General features: G+C 59.0%; 1 protein-coding gene across 2 annotated transcripts in view; it reads right to left on the bottom strand.

Annotated features, from left to right (window-relative positions):
- PFKL (phosphofructokinase, liver type) overlaps positions 1–17,116 on the bottom strand; it is a 25,654-nt gene extending 8,538 nt beyond the window's left edge. Inside the window, exons 1-10 of one of the 2 annotated variants that reach the window (XM_006169458.3) lie at positions 17,032–17,116; positions 10,636–10,709; positions 7,332–7,409; positions 6,112–6,301; positions 5,421–5,586; positions 4,863–4,907; positions 4,519–4,627; positions 2,178–2,273; positions 1,308–1,400; positions 552–677 (exon numbers count right to left, since the gene is read on the bottom strand). In XM_006169458.3, the coding sequence (XP_006169520.1) occupies positions 552–677; positions 1,308–1,400; positions 2,178–2,273; positions 4,519–4,627; positions 4,863–4,907; positions 5,421–5,586; positions 6,112–6,301; positions 7,332–7,409; positions 10,636–10,709; positions 17,032–17,116 (1,062 nt within the window). Of the gene's footprint in view, positions 1–551; positions 678–1,307; positions 1,401–2,177; positions 2,274–4,518; positions 4,628–4,862; positions 4,908–5,420; positions 5,587–6,111; positions 6,302–7,331; positions 7,410–10,635; positions 10,710–17,031 lie in introns of those variants that run through there. The other variant, XM_027768665.1, reaches the window with a different exon arrangement.
- Between the last annotated feature and the right edge of the window lie 46 nt (positions 17,117–17,162).

The raw sequence follows: 17,162 nt of genomic DNA, 5'->3' as shown, positions 1-17,162 counted from the left end.
TTTCCCTCCTGTGGTCTGGCTACGCCAAGGTCCCCCACCCACCACCCACCCAAGCTATACCCAGTGCCTGGTTCTGTCCCTGGCTTCTGTGTCTCTCCCATCCTAACCCCAAACATCTGCCCTGCCCAGTTTTCAAGGTCAGTCTGAGTCCACCGTCTCTAGGATGCTAAGTGGCTTCATTCCCTGGCTCCTCAACCCTCCCAGCTGCCTCTGGTTCCCTGGCTTCTTGTAGCTCCAACACCGTGGGGGCTGGGCACACTCACACCTCCCTGCCCTAACTGGGCTGCAGGCCTCACATCCCCCGGCAAGCTACGATGAGGCTCTGTCCTCAGCGCCAGCCTCTAGCTAGGGCAGTGGTCACTGCCGAGGCCAGCTCTTGGGCTGACTGAGGCCAAGCAGGCACCGCCCGTCCTTGGCCACCAAATGTGCTTGGGAATAGGGCCTCCAAAGAGCTGCTCACTCCAGTCACATTGGTGGGGGATGAGAAGGGGCAGGGCAGGGACAGAGCTCTGTGACATGCACTGCCTCCAGGCTGCCCAGTGGGTACTCACCACCTGCACGCACTCCATAAGGGGCAGCCGCACCGACTGGTTTCCAGAGAGGCTGACCACGCAGGCTGGCGTGTCGGGCGTGGCCTCCAGCAGCGCCATCACGGCCTCCATGCCCATCTTGCTGCTCTGCGGGAGGGTGGGGCTCGGGCCAGCTCAACCCCTCTACCACATGCTCTCCAAGCCACACATCCACACCCATGCTATGCACAGCTCTTGGCTCCCAGAGCCCCCACTCAGGGTTGAAGACTCTGCTAAAGACCAAATGAGCAGTGCTTCTGGAAGCTTCTGGAACAGAGTTACTGACAGGATGACTGGCATTCTCAACAGCCTGTTGGCACTGCTTCATGGGCTCTCCATGTCCCTCTGGGAAGGACTGCCCACACGCGGGCCACAGTGATACAACCTGCCCACCATCGCTGCCTGAGCACAGCAGAGCCGGGGGCGGAGCTATGAAACTCCACAGTCCCAGCTGCCCATCCGTGCACTGGGGAGGGGGCTGGGAAAGGGACACAAGGCTGGTGTGGGCCCCAAGAGGGTGCCCAGTCTATGCCCGACACCCTCAGAGAAATGGAGGGGCCGGGGCTGGCTGTCACCTGTGAGAACTGACAGCAGTGGAGAAATGCACTCCCATTCACTCCCTGTCACTCACGTGCACATGGCATACACCCACCCACACGAACCCATGCACACACATGGGCGCCACCACATGCACTCAGACACACTACACAGGCTCAGGTCCGGGGACTCTCCACCTACCAGGACACGGTCAAAGGCCGAGGGAGTGCCCCCTCTCTGCACATGGCCCAGCACAGTCACCCGTGTGTCGAAGCCCAGCCTCTGGACCACCAGCTGCCCAGGAGAAGAGAATCAGGAGGGGTCCTTGGCCTCTCCACTGCCCTGCTGCTCCCAGACCCCACTCTGGGGCTACTCCCCACGGCCCACACAGGGTCCCAAAGCGGGCCGGGCTATGTGCCCATGGCATCGGTGTGTGTGGAGGGAGCGGTTTCTGTGGCTGCAGCCCTGGTGCCCAACACTAGTCAGGGTCTCTGGCCCCCTCTGCTGTCTCCACCAGGGGACAGGAGTCGGCAGGCAGGGTGGCTTCTGGTGGAGCAGGTAGGGACCAATCATGGGATGGGCAGCCAAGGGGTGGGGCACGGTCCCTAGGAGCTGTGCTCCCTGCAGCAGGATGAGGGACCCTGGGCTCAGGGCAGACAGTGGCAGGAAGGGCCAAGGCTATGGGGAGAAAGGACATCCCCATAATCCGAGGTATCTGGCTACAAATATGACCATGGGCACCCCAGTCCAGGATGCTGCTGGGCCCATGAGACTCTAAGATGAGGGCAGACCTGGCCCCACTCAGAAAGTGGCCCGAGTGAAGATCAAAACACTGTGGTGCGGCTTCCAACAGGACGGGTCAGCGCCCAGGCTGGCAGGATGACCAGGCCTGAGTCCAGGGCTTCTTGGGGAAACTCCTGCTGTGCCTCCACACCTGGCTGTCACCTGGTGAGCAAGCACCCTGCAGTGCCCGGCGCCAGCACAGAACGACCATCTCTCCACAGAGAGCTGGGGTTGGGCCCTAAGCTGAGCCCCGGGCCCGGCCCCACCCCCGCCAGGCTGCACACTCACGTCCTTCACGTAGCTGGACGAGATGGGCTTCCCTTGGCGGTCAATGGCACCCTCGGCGATGATGATGATGTTCAGCCGGGACCCTCGGCTCCGAGTCTGGGTTACAGACATACGCAGGGTAGGCACAGGTCAGGGGAGGAAGGACGTCCTCCAGTCCAAGGTGTGCGGCTATAAACCTGGCTGAGAGCACTCCATTCCTGGGGGCTCAGCCACGGCCCTCCACACCCACAACTCACATGAGCGGGGACAAGATCCCACTCACAGTCTGCAAAAAGGATTCCTGGAGGGCTGAGGGGTGGAGCTGAAGTTGTGCCTACTAAGACCCCACTGCCCTCCTAGGTGCGGAAACAAGGGGACCCGGGGACTCAGCAGGTGCCACAGCTGGGATTCAGTTTATGTTTGTGTGACACCTTCCAGGCAGGAAGACACCGTACTGCAGCCTCCCCAGGGTGCTGGGCAGACAGACCCGCTGGGAACAGGTCCCCCAGTCCTGGAGCCAGTCCTGCCTGTGGTTAACCTGGTACACTCCAGTCCCCTCTGATTCTCTTATTTTCTCATCCTTAAAACAGGTGACCTCATGGTGCCGACCACAGGCCAGGGCTTTCTGCTCAGCCTATGTGCTGGAGCCACTGGACATGTCCAAGTTGGCACACATGGGACCTGTGATGCCCTCCGTCAGCTTCTGACAGGTGCCACCCACACCTGGCTGTCACCTGGTGCGCAGGCACCCTGCAGTGCCACTTTCACACAGGCCCCTCATGCCAACATCGCAAAGTACGCTGGGGAATGAAAGCATTTTCACTTGTGTGTTCATTCAACGACCTGAAAATTTTCTGTGGGACTTTCTGATCCACGATCCCTGTGTCTGAGCCTTAGTCAGGGAGACAGCATTAGGCAGTTCATGCAAGGCCGAGTTCTAGGGCAGGTAGGGGACACAGTGCCATGCAGGGCTGCCTGCAGGAGGGGTGCAAAAGGGCCGGGACCTCCTTCACCTTCCTCATGCAACCTGGGCCGTGGGCATGGCAGAGTAATACCTGAATTTTCCAGGTGGAGAAGCTGAGGCTCTTTGGCGAGGGCCCAAGCCCCTTACACAGAAGGAGGAAAGCCAGGGTGCCAATCCTAAGTTGAGGGTGCACCCGGGAAGGGCGAGCCCTGAACCCACAGTGAGCGCCAAGGCCAGTCAGGTGCCATGACTCCCGGAGCCCAGTGCCGCCTGGACTGCGGCCTGGCCCTGGGAGGAAGTGGGCTCTGCACCGGGAGATGTCACAGGCCTCACAGGACCAGGACCTCTGGCCTGCCTCAGCCATAAGGCTCCACCTCTGTGCCCCTTAACTCCACAGGGGAAGGTGCCAGAAGCCAGGTCGCGACTTTGTCCCTGTAGCAGGTTAAAGAGCCACAGGGTAGAGCCAGCATGAACAAGTGTGAAGCTGCCACCTTCACATGGGAACAAGGACACTCTAGTCAGAACTGCTCACCTGTGCCTGCCTCTTCCTTAAACTCAACCTCCGAGGGCCCCAGAAACCCACAGTGGAGGGGACTGGACAGCTGTAGGCTTCCCCTGCATCAGTGGGTCTGTGCCAAGGGCTGAGCCGGTTCCACATCTTCCTATCCACTGGGGCCTAGCCGGGCCAAGGGGCCAACCTGTCCTGGCTGTGGGTCCCAGGGGTTTGCAGGGCAGTATCAGCCCGCTCTACGCCAGAGCTCCCACTCCATCTTCAGGAAGCCGGGGAGCTGCACCCCAGCACCCTCACTCCTGCCACCCCTACTCTCAGCACAGCCCTCATCTCTCAGACCAGGCCTCGGCCTCCAGTCTGGCTGTCCACCATGGCTGTGAGCACTTTTAACCGTGTATCTCCCAGCTTATGATCCAGCACCAGGGCTGGGGGGGGGGTGACACGTACCCTTCACTGGTGGACACAAGATCCAGTCCCGAGTCCTGTAATGCCCACCCTGAATCTAGCCCTTTGCAGGGGCCACCTCTCCTGCTGGGGCGCTGCACTGTGCCCTGGCCACTCATCCCCATGAGCACAGCTCAGCAGTCACCACCCCTAGACGGTCAGCATCTCATGTTCTCTGCATTGACCACCCAAGGTTGGGCCTAAGATGGTGACCCAAGAGTCTCTCTTCACCTCCTCTGCCCCTGGAGGCAGAGCAACAGGCAGACCCCCGTGTCATCACTGCAGCTCTTCTCGCCTCTTGCTAGGTCCTGTCCCCAGCAGGCACCTGCCCCTACTGTCGAACCAGCAGGTGAGCCACGAATCAGCCAAAGCTGGTCACGAAATGCCAGGGACACTATTCAGTCTTCCCAGGAGACACCTGCCTCTCAGAACCAGCCACTCACCTCGCCAAGCCTCTCACACATGAAGTTCTCCCAGCCATCCTCAGGGGGCGCCTCGGGGATGAACAGCCAGTCGGCCCCTGAGGCCAGTGCAGACACCAGTGCCAGGTACCTGGAGGAACCAGAGCATCCACGTGGGACCTGGCCGGTCACAGGGGTGCTTCCCTGGAGGCCCAGTTCTGAGCCACACCTGCTCAACCTCTCCCCAGCTTCCAACCTCAGGCTTGGACACCCACAGCGTGAAATGAGCACCCACTTACTACACAGCAGACACTATGTACAGCACCCCGCCCCTGTGCCCTGCTGCCCCCCTCCCTCCCTGTCTTGCTGAGGACAGCCGTTCTTACCCACAGTGCCGGCCCATCACCTCCAGCACAAAGGTTCTCTGGTGACTACAGAGACAGACAAGAGGAGGCATCAGTGCCAGGCCTCACTGGCTACAGACACAGCCTCCCTTCAGCCACCGGGCCCCACCAGGTCTGGGCAGGGAGCACCTGAGCACCACAGGGGGCAAGCCGCAGGCCAAGGACAGCCCCTTCCCCTCACTCCCAGGGCTGCGCAGTCTCTGGGCTAGGAGAACCTCAGCTCCCCACCAGGCTGCCAGCCTGCTGTTTGCCGAGCAGGGCCTGGCATTCCCAGCCAGGAGCCTCAGCCCCTGTGGGGACACCAGACAGAGCTGCACTGCCAAGGCCAAGTGGGGAACTGACCCAAGCCATGTCACTGACCCTGCTGTACATCTCCCCCAGTCAGGGCTGAGGCCAGCTGGCCTGACACAGAGGAATGGAGTTAGGCTCAGGGAGTTTTCACCAGTGCCCACTGCTGGGGCAGAGTGGCCATCCCCACTAACCCACCACGCAGGAAGGACCAGGACTCTGAGTGGGCCGGCCAGCCCCAGACTCACTCACCTCTGGGCAGTGGTGGTGATGGCGTCGATGACCTCCATGATGCGGTGCAAGGCCGAGTCCGTGCCGATGGTCATGTCAGTGCCGCAGAAGTCATTATCGATGGAGCCCACGAGCCCGGCGATGTTCAGGTGTGAGTAGGTCTGGGCCGTGGCCTCTGAGATCTTACCTGGGCCAGGAGGAGCAGGAGGGCCTGGCTGAGGCTGCCACATGGCATGGGAGACCTTGACCCCACGTCACCCAATGTGTAGCCCTGTGCAGCCTGAGCCTCAGGCCCCGCCTCCTCCACCATGCAGCCGCATGGCCAAACACCTGTGCCAAGGAGATTCACCCCAGTGAGAAGCCTCTTAGGGGGCCATGGAGAGCAGCCACGCCCCTCATCTCCAGGTCCCACCTGGGCAGACAGGACTGACTTTCCAAGCACCGACCTCGGGATTTGTGTCTTGTGTTACTCAGATTTTAACTTTATTTCTGCAGACTGTGATGGAGTCTAACCCACACCAAGAATCTCAGGATCAACTACAAGACTGTCCACACAGTGCCATACAGCATCAACCCAGGAGTAGCCTGCCACTACTTGGCCGCTACTTGGCCTGCGATGCCAGGCCCTCAGGCTCAAACACAGCCCTTCCCCCACAGCCAGTGCAGGCCTCAGTCTCCTGGAGCCAGCGGCTCCAGCTGCTCACACACCCACCTTCCCGGGCCAGCTCTTCCAGCAAGCCGCCCCACTCGCTGCGGAAGATGTTGGCACCCGTGAGGCTGCCGTCCCCCCCGATGACGCACAGGTTGGTGATGCCACGCTGGACCAGGTTGTAGGCCGCTGCCAGGCGTCCCTCCCGCGTGGTGAAGGCCTTGCAGCGGGCGCTGCCGATGACTGTGCCACCCTGTGCCACGAAGACCAAGACCGGGGCCTTCAGCCAGGATGGCAGGCCCTGGGGGAGACACTGTGGGGACCCTAGCGCTGGGCAGCAAGAAGGCTGGTAGACCTCACAGAATTAGAGGGAGAAGTCCAGGGATGTCTCCAAAACTCGAGCAGATATTGTCACCTACTGCCTTTGTCCTCAAATATAAGATGGAGAGGAGGACAGCCAGCTGTGGGCTGGGAGCTCCACCGAGAGAGTGGAGAAGGCTCTGAACGTGTAAAGCACCACACATGCACACACATGCACACACATGCACACCCAGGCCATGTGCCAATGTTGGGAGCTGCAGGGTCCCTAGGGGACGAGCCTGCAGCAGCTTCAGACCGTACCCCCAGGCCCTGGCTGGGCAGCTGCGGACCTCGGCCCTAAGGCCCCAGCTCCAGGCCCAAGGCACCCAGGCAAAGGCATCCCTAGCCAGCTGCAGCCATGGGGACAAAGTGCCCCATCTCCCACTGTGCTGTTCCTGAGACCCACCAGGCTGGCTCCGGCCGTCTCGGGACTTGCTTCAGGACAGGCCTCGCAGCATGAGACAGAGCCAACCTCCCCCCGCCCCTCGCCCACCTCCACCCCTTAGCCTCTCAGTGCAGACACTGCCTCAAGCCTGGACGTCAGCCAGGCTCCTGGCAGCCCTCGTGCCCCAGGCACCTGACTTCATGACCTAACAAAGCCATGACAGCAGATGACACAGTCACCTAGACCTGGGCTCCTGTGGAAAGGTGTGTATGTGTCCACATGTGTCTGTGAGTCTGTGTGTCTCTCTGTATCTGCGTGTGTCTGCATGTGTCTGTGTGTGTACGTGTCTGAGTCTATGACTATGTCTGTGTATCTGTGTGTTTCATGTGTGTGTCTGCGTGTGCCAGTGGGTGTGTCTTCATGTGTCTGTGTCTGCGAGTCTGTGTGTGTCTGTGTATCTCTGGCCCTGTGTGTGTTTGTGTGCACGCACACATGCTCGCATGCTCACAGGGCAGGGGGGACCCCGGCCTGGCCTTACCAGCTGGATGATATTGGAGACGCTGAGCCAGTTGGCCTGCTTGATGTTCTCACCTCCTTCCACGAGGCCCTCATAGCCCTGAAAGAGCAGCAGGAGTGAGGCGGGCAGCCCCACAGCGGCCGACAGCACCGTGTCTACGAGTGCAGAACTTCAGACCTTGGCCAAAACCCCACCCGGAGGTGCAGGTCCGAGGGTCCTAACTGAGGACCTATTGTTCCCAGGGACTTAGGAGCGAGGACTGGTGGGCGCACCCGGGGCCCGGGACACCCTCTGCACAGCAGTCCATCTGTGTATCAGATGCCAGCATTCATAGTGCACGTGGCATCCGGCGAGCATTCCCAGGGTGAGCTGACTTCAGCACGCCCAGCTCAGCAGACAGGACAGCACCCCAACTGTGCAGACGAGACCTGCCTGCTCTGCACTTGGTAGAAATGACATCACAGGGGCCGCTGTACCAGGCTCCTCCCCCAGCATGTCTGTGAGACCGACCCCAAGGCACACCACTGTTGTCCGAGCTCCCTGCCACATGACAGCCTGGGTTTGTTACTTGTCCCACCGCCCGCTGAGGACACCACAGAGGTTTCTAGTGCAGGGAGACTAAAGATCAGGCTGAGGACACACAGGCCTCCCACATGGGGAGGCAGCCCATGTCAGAGGACTCCTGAGCAGCCATCCCAGCACTGCCCTACGGTGTCCCCAAGCGTGTGGGGCAATCTGCTCCTGCCTAGAGACATCGCAGGGCCCTACCCACACCCCACAGTGCTGGGAAGCACTGGCCTTTCCGTGTCCTGGTTCCAACTGGGACCTCCCTGATGACAGCTGCCACTGCCACCTGGACAGCCTCTGTGCCACATGCCCATCTCCTGCCATATGGCCTGCCCTTCGTTTATGGGATTTCTTTGCACAGTCTGGACACAGGATGCGTGCGTTTCATAAATGGGAAAGAGAAGAGAAGGAGGCCTCCTCCATGCAGCCCCTCAGCCCCTCCTCCGAGCCCCAGGGTGAAGTAGCAGAGGAGCCAGTGCTGCGCCTGAGACTGACCCCAGCTGGCTTTGGGCTCTGCTCCTTCCCTGCTGCCTCCCCTGCTGGGCAGTAAAGGGGAAGAGGGGCAGCAGGGGGACAAGTTCCCGTCTTGGGGATAGGGGACACAGGGAAGGTTTCAGCTCGGACACAGCAGGCCTAAGGCTGGTGCTGACGGCCTCCCCCGCCAGCCCTCAGCAGCCCGGCAAGGGTTAGTGGGCAGCTGCCCACTCTGCCAGAGCCTGGGGCAGAAGAGTCCTCAGGGGCCTCAGGAGGACTGGGTTCCCAGCTGAGGCCAGGCTGGCCCCACTCCTCTGGGTATGCCAGCCCCTAAGTCACATCCAGAAAAAGCAACAGACAGTTCCAAAAGCCACAGCCCGGCCTGAGCAAGCGGCTACAACACACAGACCTGTCTGCAAAAACCCAGAACCTGGCACAGGGCCCAGAGCTGGGCAACAGCCTGGCGCTGGTCCCACTGTGTAAAGGAGCAAGCAGGCAATGGTCAGCCTAGCAGTACCTGGAGACTCTAGGAGGTGGGTCAGGTCTGCAATCAAAGTCTCACTCACAACCCTTCTTCCTACTCTTGGAATCTTCTAGAATGTCTGCATACCTCTTCCTACTTTGCATCACTTCTCCCAGGCCCAGCTCACCGCTCTCCTCCTTACCCTTCCTTCTCCTTCTCCCCCTTTCTCCTCCAGGCTAGGTCCCTAGGGATGTGGCCAGGCCCAGTGCACTTTGCACTTCTCGGCAGCTCTCCGGCCCCTCCTTGTGTTGAACTCTGAGCCCGAAGGTCCAAATTTGGCTCTTGGGCAAATAACAGCAGCCCCTCTTTTTTTTTTTTTGGAGAGATTTTCGCTATAGGGCGTGTGCACTCACCAGACAGAGAGAGACATAAAGACAGAAAGCGAGAAATCACCCCCCAGGGGGGATGGTCACGCCGCAATCCCTTCTCCTCCATTCTCCTCTCGGGATCTTGGGTACACATGCACATGCGCCCGGCGTGAGTTTTAAGCCACCAGGTCTGGGACGTGAACCGCGGTCGACCACGTGGGAGTCCAGCGACATAGCCATTACGCTAACTGCTGGTTCCCAACAGCAGCCCCTCTTTACCGAGTCCTTCCCTCCCAGGCCAGGACTATGCGATGCTTTTCTCCATAAAGCTGTGTCAACTTTAGTCCCTGTGAGGAAGGAATGGCATTCCCACTTCACAGATGAAACTGAGGGTCCAGGAGGCACCCAGGTGGGAAGCCTCAGACGCTGGACTTGGAACTCCTCCAGCCCTCAGGGAGTGAGCTCTACCTGCCCAGCCCCTTCAGTGGGTTCCTGGGTGCCTGGAACCGGGATCTGCTTCCTAAACCTGGCTGTGGGAGTCACAGCATGCCAGTCATATCCCAGCCTGGTCGCAGGAAGGGAAGGAGCCTGCACAAGCCACTTACTCACTCACTCAGACATCTCTGAAGAGCAGGGTGCGGCCTGTGCAACCTGGGAGCAGGGGGAAGGACAGGGACACAACTCTGCCTAGCAAAGGCTCTGGGAAAAGGCAGAGGGCTGGCCTTTGCTACACTGAATGTAAAAAGCAAAAACAAAATAACAAAACCACCAGAAAACCACAAGGCAATGCAAGGGAATTTCACCCGCTGTGAGTTGAGTGTGTACATGTGTGCGAGTGTAAGTGTGTAAATGCACAGGCTGGAGGGTCAGCCCCAAATCTGTGACAAGGATTGGGGAGGTGAGGCACAGGGGCACCCCCGTCCTTAGTGCCAAAGCCTCCTAGAACTCAGTGCTCTGCGGCCTCGCTGCTGGAAGCTGTTCACTGCTAAGTAGAAATCCATCCACTATTTGGGTCCAAGATCACAAGAGGATGGGGTAGAGGAGGGTGATGAGTAGGTCCCTGGGCACAGCTCTCAGAGGCTGCAGAGGTGCCTGACCACGGCTGTTCAGCAGCGTGGCCCCCTCCCCCCTGCCCCCACCCCAGCCAGCCTCCAGATGACCCTTGGCCCCTCCCCAAAGGTCTCCAGGGCTGAATGATGCTACCGTGATACTGTGCGACAGGATCAGGTCCCCCCCTCAAAGCAGCCTTGGAGCCGTGGCTGGCTGGGCTGGTGCCTGGGGTGGGTCTCCTTTCTGGATATGCCTTCGGCCCAAGAGCCCAGGCAGCCAGCCCCCCACACTCCTCCAGAGCCACCCACGGCTCCCGGGTGACCCGCCTGCAATACAGGAGCCGGCACTCCCGCCTCAGCATGCACAGCTCTCCCAGCTGCAGCCCGCCGCACAGCGGCCTTACCTCATAGATGAGGAAGACTTTGGCTCCCACGTAGATGCCCATGCGTGTCACAGCCCTGACGGCAGCATTCATACCTGCGGGGGTGGGGGAACCCATCAGTCCAAACTTGGAGGCACGTAGAACAAGCCCTGGGTCGGCTGAGAAGCATCACGGTAAACCTCAGCAGGTCCCAGGAAGTGAGGTGCGGCCAACTCGAACTAGGGAACCCCGCACAGCAGACTGGCTGTGCAGATGCTGTACTTCCAGCTCACTCCGTCCCACACCCCCGGCTTCTGCTGGTGACCCACAGTGCCACCCTTAGGGGCTTGGCATACAGAGCAACACCCCCATCCAGCCCTGACCACAGGATCTGAAGATGAGAAACTGGACCCCAAGATGAAGAGCCGGGCAGCTGCTAGAGGCCAGTCCCTGCAAAGCCACCCCTCGATCTCTCCTGCAGTCCTTTATGCCAGGGCACAGGGGCAATGAAAGGCGACCCTGACCCTGAGGAAAGTACCTGAGCCCCTTCTGACCCAACCTTCAAGGGGCCAACCCTCCCACCCCACCCCAGAGCCTCAGGCAGGACAGCTGAAGTGGCCCATGCCCCTTTCCCAGCATGAACGCCACATATATGCCACTTGCAGGCTCGGGGTCACCTCCTCTGCCCTGCCCCCTGGGCAGCAGCCACGAGGTCTCCCTGCCATCATCGGCCTGCCAAAGGGCCCATGTTCTAAGCTGGTCTGAGTCAGTCCCCAGAGGAGACTTGCGCTTGCCCTCGCCCAAGATCACCCTGCTCCCTGCCTTCCTTAGCCTCAGGGCATACCCTGCTACTGCCCATAAGCCTCCTAAACTCTTTGTCCTAGAGGAAGCTGGCCCTGGAAGCCTCGGTGGGAAAGCTTTGACAAGTCACTTGAGGATGTGTGGTCCGTGTGGTGGCTTCGATGAGGGGATCAGTGGCCTCACCTGGTCTCAGCCTGGACTGGGGGGTCCATGGGAGTGAGCAGGTCTTGAGGAAGACCCCAGCAGGCAGAGCACAGTCAATGGGACATCCGCCACTATGCCCAAATTATAGATGATGTCCCACAAGGAGGGGACAGGACCTATCAGAGACCCAGCAGGTGAGGGCAGAGCCAGGGCTCACTCAGAGCCTTCCTTGGGCACAGCCAGCAGTCCTCCCCAGCCCTCTCCCCACCCGACAGCCAGGGCTTACCAACCTGGGGGTTAGAGCTGAACCCCATAGATGTCCAATACCAGGGACTCCTGGAAGAGGGGAACCCAGAGCACAGGGGTCAGCAGGACCCTAGGGCCGGCCATACTCAGCCTACGCCCTTGACTTTGCCCTTAGCAAGCAGGCCCTCATGCTAAAGAAACAGTAAATGTCTCACATCCCCAAGCAGATGGAAGTAAGGCTGCTAAGACTGAGTTAGGGGCCAGGAGTCAGCGAGCCTCACACACAAACCCAGGCAGCCGAGCTGCTCCAGGGACCTGGGCGCCCACTAGCAGCAGCCTAAAGAGCTTTGGAGTTCTGCTGCTGTAGGTCAGGGGGCCCAGGCTGTGCCAAGGGCTGTGGGCTCCCCTTGCCCTTGCTGGAGTGGGGGGCAGAGAGGGAGACCACTTCCCAGAACCTGGACAGCTGCAAAACCTCCTTCTCTCTCTCTCTTCAATCCCCCCTTCTGGCAGGAAGGAGGGAGCCTGCCTCGGGAAGGTGTGAGTTGAGAGTGGGAAGGAGAGTGGTGGCTAGAGACCCAGGCCCCCTGTCCAACCTTTAGGCCTGCCTGGGTAGCCCTGGCTCTGGGGGGCATCAGTGTGTGGCTGGGTCCCTTTGCCAGCCAGCCTCAGCCCTGGGTGTAGGTGAAGATCACAGGGTCTCTGTGGATAAAATCTACCCTGACACCTAGAGACAGGAAAGCAGCGGAATCAAGTTCTGGGTTCAGGCCTTGGAGAGCAGCAACGTGCGCAGTAATGAAAACTGGATTTCAGAACAGGACTGCACGCTGCCTGGGAGACTGGGAGTTCCCTATGAACCTCGCCAGAAACTACATTCTTCTAGGGCCTTTTACACTGCCCTTTAATCTGCTTTTCCTCCTCAAAATACACCCTGAGCGGCAGCAGCCAAGCCCCTGCCAGGCCCCTCCCAAGCCCCTGGGGAGAGCAGGAAGTAGGCCAGCTGCTGTCAGCTCAGGGCCCCTCCTTCAGTTGGAGGAAATTAATAGTGTAGCAAAATCGATGTCTGAGGTTGGTGTTGCTCCTAAGGTAGCCTGTCATCATAGTTAATTCCGGGAAAACAAAATGTTATACAAGCAGTAACTAATCGTGAGATGGTGCTGGGCTGGCAGAGAACCTGACTTGATTACAGTTACCAGCTACTGATGTAAACACAGAGCCGGATTTACCCAAACTCTAGCCTTAATGAAAATGCACAGGGCAAAGAGAGGGGGAACCGGAGCTAAGCCTCACTCACAGTTAACAGGAAGTCCATGTCCACACTGGTCAGCCAGGAAAGACGGTGGCCACGCCACGTGTTATTTAGTAACGGGGGAGCTAGAAGAAATGGCCAGCAGTGGGCCGACCAGCAGTGTGGTAGGTAAGGGACTGGATCTCACATGGCCAACCACGCTGTTCAAGTCCTGGACCCAGAGGCTTGAAAAACGCACCAAGCATGTATGCCCCAAATCCCCAAAACAGGGGGAGATAAAGGAGAAGGGATGGAGGGTGACCATCCCTCAGGCCGGGTGCTTTCTCGCCTTCCCTCTCTCTTCCCAATCCCATCCCCATCCCCCAAGAGAGCATACACCCTTGAGCAAATAAATAAGAAAACAGCCAGAAGGAGAGGTGCCCAGCCACAGGGGCTGAGGGGGAGACGTAGAGGGAGGGAAAAGGGCTCCCTGCCCAGGCTGGGCTATTTTTTAAGTCTTCTAGTTATTTTGGTGCAAATTACTCTAATAACAGACATTCTTGAATAACAATCACCTACCCACAACTCCCTAACACAGGACAGGGACTGAGGGCTGCCTGGAAGGACCCTGTGAGGTAGCCTGGCTTGCCCTCCTCCCCCATTAGACATCCAAAAGAAGCATTTGGGACAAGTCACAGAGCTGACCAATGCCGCCCAACCTGAGCCCCAGGTCTAGCAGGCCTGGGTGCCCTCCACTCCCAGAGGTTGGCTGTTTTCAGGCATCACAGAAAATGCAGGCTTCAGCACCTGGGGGGAAGCACCCTCTGGTTCCCATTCTTGGCTGCTGTGGGCTCAGGCTCGGCGCTGACACAGGAAGGCACACGAAGGGGAAAGGGTGTACCCGGTGCAGAAGCGCTCCGCCCCCGCCAGGTCCCCACAAAGTCAGCTTTCCTTAGAAGCCACTAAGGATCCCCAGAGACAAACAAGGCGCTCACTGTCTGGATCTAGATCACAGGAACAGTGCTGGCCTGGGAGACTGGTTAAATAACGTCCAGAAGAGAAGGCTCTGGTTCTGTCCAGAATTCTAGCTCCTCCTCCTCATGCAATAACCACCACCACCCCCGTCTTCCTCCCCACATCAGTCCCAAGCCCTGAACTAGAGCCACACACGGAGTCCTCCCTCACAGCCCCAACCAGCTTCTACAGTCAGAGAGTGCACACAAGAGAAGCCAAAGCTGCCAAGGGATCGGAGAGCGAGGACTCCACAGACACCAGCCAGGGCAGACAGCCAGTCAGCAGGTGCACACACAGGTGGGTGCATGCCCAGCTGCACCCAGGGAGTGCTGCCCACTCTGTGGGAGGCCCCAAGGCCAGGGTCAGGACCAGGGCCAAGGCCGGGCTGGCAGCAGCCTACCCTGGGACAGAAGAGCTCTCCCATTTCCAGACCCTCCACCAAGATCCAAAACTAAAACTGCTTGCCTGTCACGCTGGGTGGCCCAGGCCCTTCAGTCACTATGTCAGGCCCTCTGTTTAGCTTGTAATGGAAGAGGAAGGAACAAGCCCAGGGGCCCAGCACCCTTATCTGAATGCACATTTAACCTTCCCCACACAGGGATGCTACCATCTCCACTCTGCAGACAAGGAGGCTGGGTGGAGCCACGAGGTCCACCTTGAAGTCCCCAGGTGGGATCGAGGCTTCTTCACTGATCTTACTGAGGAGTAGCTGAAGACAGAAGTCTGACTAATCTTTCCTATTTCAAAATACTTTCCGAAGGGCCTGAGGGAGTCGTGACTACAGATATCACAAAACATCCCATCAACAGTGGGCCGTTTCCTACACTCTGTTCCAGGTTTAGTGGGTTTTGTTTCTGTTTTGTTTTGCTTTTTTAGATTTTGCCATGGGGCACGTGTACTAGCCAGAGGCCGACAGAAAGAGGGAAAGTGAGAAATCACCCCCCAGGGGGACAGCAGTGCCGAAATCCCTTCTACACCACGCTGCTCTCCAGATCTGAGCACGCATGCACACATGCCCAGCAAGATTTGCAAACCACCAGGACTCCCTGTTAAGGTGAAGCATGGGCATTCCTCTGTGACTTTTCTTTTGGGAACAAAGCCTTGTGGTTTTTGTTTGTTTTTAAATAATTATTTATTTAATCTTTTATTTATCATCATCATTATTATTTTAATTTGACCAGTGAGAGACAGAGAGAGAGAAAGTGAGAAAATAAGCTGCCAGCTCTGAAACTCGAACCATGGCCAGCCACATGAGTCGAGCACCTTCATCACCACGCCACCTGCCGGCCCCAAGATTTGTGTTTTTTTGTTTTTGTTTTTAAACCAATTACTAACTTAAGAATTTCAAACTTGCCTATAATCTACAAGCCTCTGCTTCCAGATATCCCACCTTTTTGGGCCAGGCCAATGTAAGACTCCTGCTGTTTGACAACTTTCCAGCTCTCAGAACTAAATGGAACCACTGTACTTTAATACCCTGAGAAACGGTCACTCGCTCAATCTTGTGCTTAGAATAAACCACATTAATTATCATTTCTGCAGAGCTTTGTTATTTCCGTCAACACACCTCTTTGGGATGACCCATCTCTCCTGCCAGAGAGGTGTGTTGAAGTCACTTCATCTGTCCTCTCTACACTGGCTCCTTCCCATGGTCTCATCTCAGGGCCTGATGCTTCCCCAAGCCCATGGCCTCACCCAGCCTCCGCCCTAGCCCACTGGGCCAAGCCTGTCACAGCAAGCTGCAGCTCTCTTGCCACAAATGTGGCAGAAGGGCTGGTTGACTGCCTGCACAGGCCAGGCCAGATCACTCAGCCTGGACCTGATAGAGGTCCCCGCTGTAGGATGGGATTCAGACAGCGGCTGGGTTTTTAGCCTTCCTGGGCCAGTGTCCTTCTAGAAGCCATTTTCCTTCTAGTTCTTCCATTTCTAGGTGAGAAATGGTCAGTCAGGTACCTAGGCTTTCAGGGCAGGTCTCTAACCTTAGAGATCTGGACTCTAAGAACTGAGTGCATATTTCACACAATGCAGCTCAGCCTCCTCATCTGTAACAGTCAGGTGCCTAGGCTGGAGAGGGAGGTGTGTGCCTGCATTTTCTGAAAACTTTTTCTGAACTCTCTGGAAGGAAGCAGACCAGGTCCAGCTGCACGTCCTGACTGCCAGGTTAGGGTGGGTGGTGTCAGGGGCTGAGCTGGAAGGGGTCTGAGGCCAGGGGCAGTAGAGACCAAAGGGTAGGACCAGGTAACCAGGAGAGGTTACAGGAGACAATCCCCCTCCAGGGTCAGGCACCACCCACCTGGCTCTAAAGCAGGAAACTGGCAGGCTCAGCCTTCCTGCATTCCCCCCACCTGGGGACTCCCCTGTCCTGGGCCAGTGAGAACAGGATCTCAACAAAGAGAAATCCCACAGCTTGACTTCCAGCCTGCCCTCTCTCCTAGGCCTCAGGACGAAAGGGAGGGGCCGTGGTGGAAATGTCCTGGGCTAAGTCTGCTGCTCGGCCCTCCACTCCCCCATCCCCACAGCCAGTCCAGACAGGTTCCCGGAAACCTGCAGGCTGGAGCGGCCCGGAGGCAGAGGTTCCAGGAAGCACGCGTCCCCAAGGGCATTTCAAAACCAGGAAGAGCCGGGCTCTCCCGCCGGCTGGGACCTGCCCAGCGCGCGCTGTGCGACCTCCGCTCAGCACAGTCCTGACACGTGTTACCCAGGAGGGGTGCAGGGGCAGCCAGGGACGCCAGGCGGGGCAAGAAGGACTCGTCCCCGCAGACACACCCCCGAGCGGACCTGGCGCGAGGGCGGGGCACGCCGAGGCCCGTGGGCAGTTGCACGTAGGCCCGCGACCCGGGGCGCGTCAGGGCGGAGTCCTGGGACTGAACCCGGAGGCGCAACGTCCAGGGCAGGAGGACCGGAGTGGCCCAGTGTTCCTAGGTCCCAGGGCGCGCCCAGAGGAATGAGGGGACAGGCAGAACCCTCCCCGACTCTGCCCGGCGCCGGGGCCTCGCTCTCCTGCCCACCTTGCGCGTCCCCGCCGCTGGTCAGCACGCCGATGGCTTTGCCAGCCCCCGACATCCGCAGCTTCTCCAGATCCACGGTGGCCATGGCGGCGGCGGGGGCCCAGAGGCCCCGGACACCCCCCCCCCCCCCC

The sequence above is a fragment of the Tupaia chinensis genome, unplaced genomic scaffold (assembly GCF_000334495.1).
Source record: "Tupaia chinensis unplaced genomic scaffold, TupChi_1.0 Scaffold147038_1, whole genome shotgun sequence".
Taxonomy (NCBI): domain Eukaryota; kingdom Metazoa; phylum Chordata; class Mammalia; order Scandentia; family Tupaiidae; genus Tupaia; species Tupaia belangeri.
Note: the sequence above shows the minus strand (reverse complement) of the source record. Positions and strands in the feature narration are given on the sequence as shown.